Source organism: Petaurus breviceps, unplaced genomic scaffold (genome assembly GCF_028583685.1).
Source record: "Petaurus breviceps papuanus isolate PSGF00001 unplaced genomic scaffold, PetGlider_PUasm1.0 183, whole genome shotgun sequence".
NCBI lineage: Eukaryota > Metazoa > Chordata > Mammalia > Diprotodontia > Petauridae > Petaurus > Petaurus breviceps.
Window position 1 is genome coordinate 14,177,889 of NW_027185791.1, and position 10,040 is coordinate 14,187,928.

The 10,040-nt window shown below is 43.7% G+C and overlaps 1 protein-coding gene across 1 annotated transcript in view; it reads right to left on the minus strand.

The window, feature by feature from the left end:
• Positions 1 to 10,040, minus strand: part of MYO15A (myosin XVA) — a 144,727-nt gene that overhangs the window by 91,910 nt on the left and 42,777 nt on the right. The window contains exons 12-16 of the mRNA XM_069087739.1: positions 8,207 to 8,320; positions 2,749 to 2,807; positions 2,492 to 2,615; positions 1,360 to 1,455; positions 482 to 613 (exon numbers count right to left, since the gene is read on the minus strand). Of these exons, the coding sequence (XP_068943840.1) occupies positions 482 to 613; positions 1,360 to 1,455; positions 2,492 to 2,615; positions 2,749 to 2,807; positions 8,207 to 8,320 (525 nt within the window). The remainder of the gene's footprint in view (positions 1 to 481; positions 614 to 1,359; positions 1,456 to 2,491; positions 2,616 to 2,748; positions 2,808 to 8,206; positions 8,321 to 10,040) is intronic.

A 10,040-nucleotide genomic window follows, 5' to 3' on the forward strand; every position in this document is an offset into this window, starting at 1 on the left:
TTCCGATCTAGCTTCCGAGTAACAACTGAGGACTGGAACAAGAGGAATGGCAGAGAGAATGGAAAGGAGAGGATGGATGTGAATAAAGGTTCCCACTCCTCTACTCCACCTAGTCAGGCTCACCAGTTATCCCTGGCTTTTTCCTCTCCTTTGCCTCCCCTATCCCTTGTCACCTCAATAACATTTTCACATCCATCCTCTCCTTTCCATTCTCTCTGCCATTCCTCTTGTTCCAGTCCTCAGACTTTCTTAACAGGTCTCTCCAGATCTAACTTCCCTCTCCTCCGATCCATCTCACACACCACTTCTAGACTGGGTTTTCCTGGTGCTCAATGCTCAAAAACACTCTGTGGCTCCCCATTGCCCAGGCAAGTTCATCGGAGAGGGCTTCTAGAAGGAGGTGATCTTTTTGGAGAATCCTGATGGTTACAACTGTGTTCTCTCTAGGATGTGGTCAGGAAAGAAGGTCTGTGACACTTACCTGGGGGAAGCAGCTCTGGTCATCTAGGATCCTGAGGATGCCATAGGGCTTCAGGCAGATGAGGTTGATACAAGGCTGGTTGTCAGTGAAGGTGATTTCTCTCCAGTCTATCTGCTCTCGGATGTACTCGTCCTGGATAAAGGTTGCTCACTCCCAGATTTGTATAAGATTTGGAGGGGGGGATAGCGCCCCTCTCAGGGACTGAGGCCTCAGACATTCAGACATCCAGCGGCCTTACCCAGTCCCAGTCCTTTTTCTCCCCGAAGAACCTACTACGAGGTTGGGCATACAGTTGGAACGCTATACATGAATCTATGAAAAGCATCCGTGTGAATGCCCTGCTCATCCTGTAGGGGACCCAAGGAAGCATGGGACTTTGCTAATCATGGAGATCATAATTGGCTTGAGATTAAATGTGTCAGAGAATTAAAAGGCAATCTAGTGTCAAACTGTACTATGAGGGATTCAAAAATGGTGAGAACCAAGAGGCTCACCTCCCTGGGCCTAAAAGGGTGGGTAGGATTTGGAGAGGCAGAGAGGAGGGTAGAGAGTATGGGATGTGGGATATTCTCCTTACTTTAGGGTGGGAGGAATGGTCCGGGGCTGGGGTGCCCCCACTCATAAGCAAAGGCAGGAGTACTTAATAGATTGGTTTGGGACGATTTCCCCCTTCCTCTCCTGCACTCCAGCAACTTCCCCTTTCTGGGTCCCCTGCAGCGGACCCCCTTTCTTGAGGGCTATGCCCATCAGTGAGAGAAGGCCTGGCAATGAGCTGACTGAATGCTGAAGGAGGTGGGTGTCTCTCAAAGCAGAAGGTTAGAATCAAGACAGCTACCCTTGGGACCAGCCCCTCCCCCCCAGCTCCCTCCCTGGCTCACCTGCTCCTGCTGGAAGACAATCTTGTTGAAAAAGTACTGCAAGTATTCATTGGCATAGTTGATACATAGCTGTTCAAAGCTGTTGAAGCTGAGATCCTGATCACAGAAGGGCCCAATTATAGGCATCCCAAGAGTGGGCGATGGGGAGTGAGGGTGGGGGGAGTATAACCCTAAATCTCTGGGGTCAGGGCTATCAATCAACAACAAACAATTATTAAGTGCCTCCTACGTGCCAGGAGTTGGGGATATAACTGTAAAAATGAACAAAAGAAGCCCCTGCCCTCAAGGAGCTTATATTCTAATAGAAGGATCCTGTTGGGTGAGGACCTTCCTTTGTGTCTTCCTTCAATTAGTAACACCCCTTCCTCATCATCTACTCCCATGTACCCTCCTACTTCACACCAAAGGCTTGGTTCTTGGCATGAACTAAAGGAGACACAGTAAAACACATGAGGACAAAGAAGGAGAAAGGGGGAAGAAATGAGAGCTAATCAATCAACCAGACCTATCAGACACACACACACACACACACACACACACACACACACAGACAAAAACAGACGGATGTGAGAGACACAGGTATGAAGGACCAAGACATACAAATGTAAAGACAGGCACACACATCTGAAGTGTGTATTGACCTCTCAGTTCTCCTGATGCTCAGCTTTGACTGAAATTCAGAAGGACTGTGCCCTGTTCTTTGCCCAAGACATTCTATCTTCTGATTTTTTTTCCTGGTATTTTCACTGGCTGTCCCCCATTCCTGGAATGCTCTCCCTCTCCCATTTCATCTCTGTCTCTTGACTTCCCTGGCCTCCTTCAATTCCCAGCTAAAACCCCACCTTCTATAAGAAGGTGGGATCCCCCTTTGTTTCCTGATTCCCCCTTAGTGCTAGTCTTTTCCTTCTGCTGATAGTTTCCAGTTTTTCCTGTCTATCTTGTTCATACGTAGTTGCTTGCATATTACCTCCCCCATTAGACTGAGTTCCAGGGACTAATTTTTGCCTTTCTTTATATGCCCATTACTCAGCATAGTGACTGGAGAATATTAGGTGACTGTCTACTGACTCAGAATGATGAATTCTCTGGGCAATAAAATGAGGGTTGAACCTGTTCTTCCCTTAGCACCCACCTCAAAGCCATAGATGTCCAGGATGGCAATGGAAAGAGCATCCTTCTGGGGGTAAACCAATGTGTTGATCCTGTCGATAAGCCAGCCAAACAGCATTGAATATAGAATCTTGGCAATAGCATCTCTGGAACAGAGAGGATGTTTGGTTGGGATGGGGAGGAGGAAGAGGGAAAGGAGAGCAGGCAGGAGCCTGGGACAAACAAGGGATAGTAACATTGGGTGGGGGGAGTTGGGTAACTAAGGACACACAGCCCTACCTGGCATCCACAGCACTCTCCACGGTGAGGGGGGTATAAATCTTCTCTCTCATTGTCTCCTGAGGGGGAATTCCAGAAGGAGCCAGGGATGAGTCGAGCCTGACGTTTCCTGATAAGCTAATTTGTGGATTTTCAGTTTAACTTCTAATATTGAAGGCTGGGGTGAGGGCTAGGGATTTTCTCCCTTTTATAGGTGAGGAAACCAAGGCCCAGAAAGATCTAGTGGCCACATAGGACACCAGCAGTAGAAACTATTTAGTAAGATAACTCAAGACCGTCCTATCTCATCCCATTCCCCTCACTTAGGATGGAAGACTCAGGATTCAAGTTATTCAGGGGCAGACCAAACCCCTGTGAAGGTGCAAGGAGACAGGTATAGAAGGCTTCACTATGGAGAATTTATGAGAAGGCAGGTTGTCAGCTAACCCATTCACTATCAATAAGATCAAAGACCCAGGTAAGTAGCAAATATGGAGAAATTAAGTCCTGTATTATTTTTGATCCAAGGTTTTGCTTTATTTTTGTCTAGGAAATGAGTATCTGAAAGCTTTTTAAAAATTCTTTTCTGGATTCTAATAGAAAACATGAAATTTTTGGTTGTTACAGGAGGAGATCTAAGAGGTTGAATTGGAGAAAGTAGGCATTGAGAAGCAGCCCATTGGTTTCCATTAGCAGGTGGCATATCATTGATTTCCTCCAGTCGAACAGCAAAGAACTTTACTTCAAAGACCAAACAAAGTGGAAAATTAAAAACAACAATCACTGAAACAGGAATAGTTGCATCCTTTTGCAATTTGTGATTTCTTCCGTTTCCAAAGACTACTTCTCTTTATTCACTTTCTAATAAGATCCCTTCTTTTTTGGCTCATGCTCACCTACTTAACATTCAAGGTTTTACAGATTTTTTTAACTATGAAAGTTTTATTCTTTATTGATTTTATTTATTTAATTCACTATTTATAATTTCATTCATTCATTTTTCCCCCGCACTTCCTCCTACTCCTGCCAGCAGCTGTTCCAGACCTTTTCTTCCCAATCAACAAGCATCTATTAAGAGAACCATATGCTAGGGACACTGTGCTAGGTGATGGGGGTGCAAAGACAACAGTGAAATAGTCCTCACCTTAAAGGAGTCTAAAATCTGGCTGGTGGATAAGGCATGTCTGTCTGTGGGCATGTACACAAGATTACAGGGTCATTTGGGAGGGAAGACGTATTGGACAGTTTTTCCTTTCTTTTCTTTCTTAAATTTTTAAAAAATATTTTTGATCTGACACATCAAAAAAAAGCACTTCTATATCCCCAGAAGAGCACAGAGAGAGGGTTCCATATTAAACCATGAATTTCCATCTCATGCCATTTCTTTTATTTTTTCTAAAAGGTTATATAAATTCTGCACGTTTCTTTCAAACTGTCCTATTTGCCCTTTCTTTCTGAATTTCTTTCTGTTTTCTTTTGTGTGGGCAGCCTTTCTTTTAATCATCCAGTGTTTTACTTTGGTCACTGTGTTCCGTCTCATCATGAGAAGCATGACTGATATGTGAATTTCGACCTGCAGGCAGGAGTCTAAGTTATGAATGATTCCTGGGTAAACTTCGTTTGAGGCAGAAAGCCTGGGAGTGGAGGAGGGGAGGATTGACCAGGATTGGGGCCATCTAAAGCTAGAAAAGAAATCAGAGGCCATCTAGTCCAAATGATCCATTTTACAGATGAGGTCATCAAGACCCAGGAGATGAAGGATTTGTTCAAAGTCACACAGGTATGGAGGTTCTCTGCCTTTGGATTTAGTGGTCTTTCTTCTGTACCAGGGAGGCTATGGGAGGAGGTGAGAGAAGAGCTGGTCAGGCAGAAAAAAAGGGGATTTAAGAGTTAAGCACAGAAATGGAGAGCTGCTGAGAGATAAGCTATGAGAGCCACTCAGATCTGGCCTCTCCCCTGTGTGGCTGCAAAGCCAGTCACCCCCCGGGCTGTGAGAGCCAGCCCAAGGGACCTGATACATTTGGTTCCTCTCCTAGTTCCTAGCAAAATGGCTCTTCTGTCCTTTGTTTGGGTAAACTTATTTATTCTTTTTTTCTCTTTTCATTAGAGCTCATTCATCTACTATAAAAACTCTGTTGGCCTGCAGAAATGCCAAGCTGTGTGTATTTTATTTAAAGCTTACAAAAAAGGAGAGGATAAAACATTTTTTCATCCTAGGGAGGTTTGGTCAGTGGGAGCCAGTCTGGGGGCTGGGAGCTCTGAGGACAGAGCAGGAAGAGAAGAGCATTAGACATTATGGCTCAGGGATTCAGATGGTCCTAGAAAGAAATCATGATACCGTGAGAGGAGTGCCTGAGAGCAGCATGAGGGGAAGTTTCCTTTCATTTTCAGATTGCTGCCAGTCATTCCTGGTGGGCTAGGTTTCAAAGGAAAGTCACTCCCTTTGAGGCAAGAGGAAGCTGAAATCATGCCAGCCTCCACAAAGGAGGGAGCTTTTCCATTCCCCAGTCCTGCTCACTAGCATACCTATTCCCCATACCATTATTATCATAATATGTTATAATTACTATTGTTATTACTGCTAATTATCTTAAACTAAAACATCAAGTTTTGGGATATTCTTTCCTGTTGTTTTGTTTTTATCGTTATTGGTCCTTCATTCTCAAAGACAACCAAAGCTATCCGAAGGCAATGTCTTCATTTGAGCGTGAGTTGGATTTAAGTGAAGCAGAGCTGAGCAAAGGCAGCCTCACTCTCTCCTCAATAGTCTTTGTATCTCTAGCACTCTGTACCCTGTCTGAGAAGTGCTTAATAAATTCTTATGGATGAAATAGATGAAAATTGTATTGAGTGTGGGATTATTGTCATCCTTTTTGATTGTATGCTAAGAGTTAAAAGTTTTCTTTAAAGTATAACTGCTTTTTAGCTCTTTTTGTGGTGGTAAAGAACTGGAAATCAAAGGGATGCCCAGAAATGAGGGAATGGCTTAGCAAGTTATGGAATGTGATTGTGATGGAATATTATTGTGCTATAAGAAATGACAAGCAGAATGACTTCAGAAAAACCTCGAAAGATTTACATGAACTGATGCATAGTGAGGTGAACAGAAACAGAACGTCATACACAGTAACAGCAACATTGTGTGATGAAGAATTTTATATTCTTCTTTAATATTCTCAACAATGCAATAGCCTAAGACAATCCTAAAGGACTAATGATGAAGCATACTATTTACCTCCAGAGAAAGAACTGATATTGTCTGGACATAGACTAAAGCATGCTATTTTTCACTTTCTTTCATTCTTTTTCAAGACTTCTTGTACAAAATGACTAATAGGGAAATGTTTTACATGTTTGCACACACATAACCTTTATCTGATGGCTTACCATCTCAAGGAAGGGGGAAGAGAGAAGAGAGAGGGAGATATAGAATTTGGAACTCAAAACTTTTATTAAAAAAACCCCATATGTTAAAAATTGCTTTAATGTGTAATTGGGGTGAAAATTATATACATATATATCATATATGTTATATATATATGTGTGTATATACAGTATAGCTGCTTTTAGCCTTGTAAATTTATTTAAAATACAAGTTTTTTTCTTCTAAAGTTTGTAAATGGGTTCTGCCCTAAACCCACTTTAAGATAATAGTAGCTCCTATCAAAGTGGTTCTCAGGATATTTATTGGTATCTAGGCCCCTCCTGAGATATCCACTCCCTCCCTATGTTACTGACTGTATATCATCCTTAGATTAATCCTGTCCATCACAGGTTTCCAACTAGACAACAGGTACCTACACCTGAAGCCTGTGAGGATAGGACTAATAAAAAGTAAGGAAAAGGCCATACATCAGCTGGGCTCATATGCTTTGGCCAATATGGATGCAGAAAAGACTGTCTTCAAGCACGGGTAACGTGTTGCTGGGTCAACCAATACTCACAAATCTTTATACTACAAGAGTGAGGGGCTTCATTCATAAGGACTGTCATCAGAAGAGGAGCTTTTTCACTATCTAAGAAAGAGTATTCCAGACTCAAATTACATCAGCAAATCCTGAAGTCTCATCTTGAACCTCTTATACTTGTATAAGCATGGAGGAAGAGAATGCAGGACCACCAGAAAGCTGACAGGCCTGGAGAAGGCTGTCCTGGGGAGGCCTGGCAGCATTCTGCCCCCCTGCCCTCACTGGTCATCTGGGATCTGGATGATTGTGCTGAACCTCTAGAAGAACTCGTACCCTCCAGTAAATCTCACATGCGTGAGTTGCACACTGGGTTTGCTTTCGTTATTTAGAGGTGAAGAGTAATGTTTGCAATATCACTAATCCCCCTCTCCAAGCCATCCTTCACACAGATGCCAGTCAGTTTCCTAAAGCTCAAATCAGACCACGTCATACCTCTACTTACTAAACCATTTAGGACTGAAGTGACCCTAGGCAAATCACTTAATGCCGTTTGCCTCACTTTCCTCATTTGTCAAATGAACTGGAGAAGGAAATGGCAAACCACTCTAATATCTTTGTCAGGAAAATCCCAAATGGGGTCATAAAGAGTTGGGCATGGCTGAGATGTCTAAACAACAACAAACAAAGGCCTGTTTGATATTTAAAAGGACTTTACAACCTGGCTCCAACCTTCCTTTCCTGGTTTATTACACATTACTCCTTTCATGCGTTCTTGGTGGTGGTGGTAGGAGTGGTCATACATTCTACAATCTAGCTGAACTGGCCTTCTTGCTTGTTCCTCATACACAATCTTCATTTTCCAGTCTGTGCCTTTGTACTGGCAGGTGCCCATGCACTCCCTCCTCACCTCTGCCTCTTGGCATCCCTAATTTCCTTCAAAGCTCAACTCAAGTGCCACCTTCGACTGTTAGTCCTACACTCTCAGATTACTTTGTATTTATTTGATATATATTTGATTTATACTTTTATTGATATGTGTTGTCTCCTTCCATAGAATATAGGCACTTTGGGGGCAGGAAGTGTTTTGTTTTTTCTTTGTATCATTAGTATCTAGGATAGTTCCTGGTATGGAGTAATTGCTTATTTAATACTTGATTGATTTGTAACTCATAGCTTATATAGGGTTGTAGCTTTAGTGATCGAAGAGATTTTTATAGATATTTATATCTGTCTATATCTTTATCTATCATCTCTCCATCTATATATCTATCCATCTATCATCTGTCTGTCTTCTAGGTGAGGAAACAAAAGCCCCATCAACTTGAAGGGATTCATCCAAAGTTGAGCAGTTAATACAGAGAGGACAGATAGTTCCATAGTTGGGATTGCACTCAGGTCTTCCTGAGTCCAAAGTCCAGACTCTATCCACTCAGTTTCTTAAAGGGGAACTTGTCATGACCCCACCCTGACCTAAGGCAGAGGGATTGGCCCTCAGATCACTGGAGATTTCCTTTCCTTTCCTCTCCCCATCACACAGGTCACTGCCCGATGACCTGTGCACCAGGACTCACGGTCACTTTGAAGGTGATGGCCTTCTGCAGTCCCTCCGGGGAGATCTGGAGCAGTTCTGCCACAACCTGGATCTCCCGGGCACTCACCACAGAGGCTACTTCCTGGGCATCTGTCTGAGGAATCCAAATTGACCCAGTTAGGCTAGGAGAGGGAAACATCTCACCAGAGAGAGCTCAGAGAAGACAGCAAATCCCTGGGAAGGAAAGCTGGCCCTAAGGAAAACTGAGTCTAGATTCCTAGTGTCTCCTGGATCAGCTTTAACTCCAGATCACTGGAGAGTTAGGGGTGACATGGGGCTGAACCCGTATCCCGGGGGTGTGCTGGAGCCCAACAGCTCAGGAGAACTGATTGTTACATTTTCAGTGTGAGCATTTACACCCAGAAATCAACCAAAGATCCAGACCAGAGCTTGGTTTATTGTTTTGTTGATTGTTAATTTAAGAGAGTGATGGAGAAAGTGCAAGTGTAATGCAGATTAAACTTAAAGGTCCATTGTGGGTTTTTGAAGAGCCAGTTAAACATTTACTACGTGTGCCAGTCTGAGAGAGTTCTGGCAGGTATTCTGAACCTGCAGGCTCAAGTCCTGACAGATGCTTTCCAAATGAGGAAACATTGACTACATACATGTGAGACACCCTGGGGCCAAACACAGCCATTCACTTTCCTGGCCGTCTTCCCTCTAGGGACGGGACACCTTTCATTTGCTTTGTGCAGGTCTTTTATGAGGCTGTTTGTTTGTATGTTCTGCCCTCCCTTACAACATGAGCTACTCCAGGGCAAGGATAATTTTTGTCTTTCTTTGCATCACCAGAGTAGACAGTGCTCCCCACATAGTAAATGCTGAATAAATGTTTCCTGGACTCACAGACTCGAAGAAGGGCAGACATTATATGGAGACCCAGTGTTGCTGCCTCGCTACAATCAGAGTTCAGCCTGGCTTCTTTTCCCTTCCTCCTTGTACTGCTACACTCTGTCTAGCTGAACTGCAAGGAGCCAGCGATGGTTACATACCACTTTCACTTAAATGCATTCGCTACAAGTAGCTTCCCTCTGGATGGAAAGACCACTGAACTCTTCAATGCAGTGATCAAAACTGTTCTCTTCACACTTCTGTGCCTCAGCTACAGCCCCTCCCCCATAGTGCTGACAAGTAGGCTTTCAGGGGCATGATCAGCATCAGTCCCTTTCAACACCCCACTCCCTCAGGCACCTCTGTCAGGAAACCCTAGGATAACTTCCTTTGTGAAGCAGGATGACACTTGGTAGAACCCACACAGCTTTTCCTCTGAACTATGGATGAATCAGACTAGTCCTTTGCACACCAAATCTGTGACCCTTTTCCTTTTGTGAGCCTGGGTCTATACTCCAAAGTCTATGCACAAAGAAGTAGGATGAGGGGAGACTTCCTTACTAAAGGAGAGGAATCCCAGGAGTCCCAGCCCATGGGGAATAACAGAAAGGGGATGCTATAAGTCTGTCTCAGAATAAAAGAGATGGTGGGCATGGTGGTTCATGCCTGTATTCCATACTACCAGAAAAGCTGAGGCTGGGGGACCACTTGGGTTTGGCAGTTCTGAGTTACAGTAGGGCTAAAACTGATTGGGTGTTAAGACCTATATGTTCGACACCAACATGGTGAGTCCTCAGGAATGGGAGTCAGGCTGCATAAGGAGGGGCAAACCAGCCTAGGCTGTAAACACAGAAAGTTAAAGCTCCTGTGTCCATCATTAATTGGAGCAGGTTTGTGAATGGCTACTTCTTTTCCAATCTGGATGAAATAGGGAGACCTACTCTCAGAGGAAGAGAGGTATGGAAAGATGGAGGAAGAAGGAA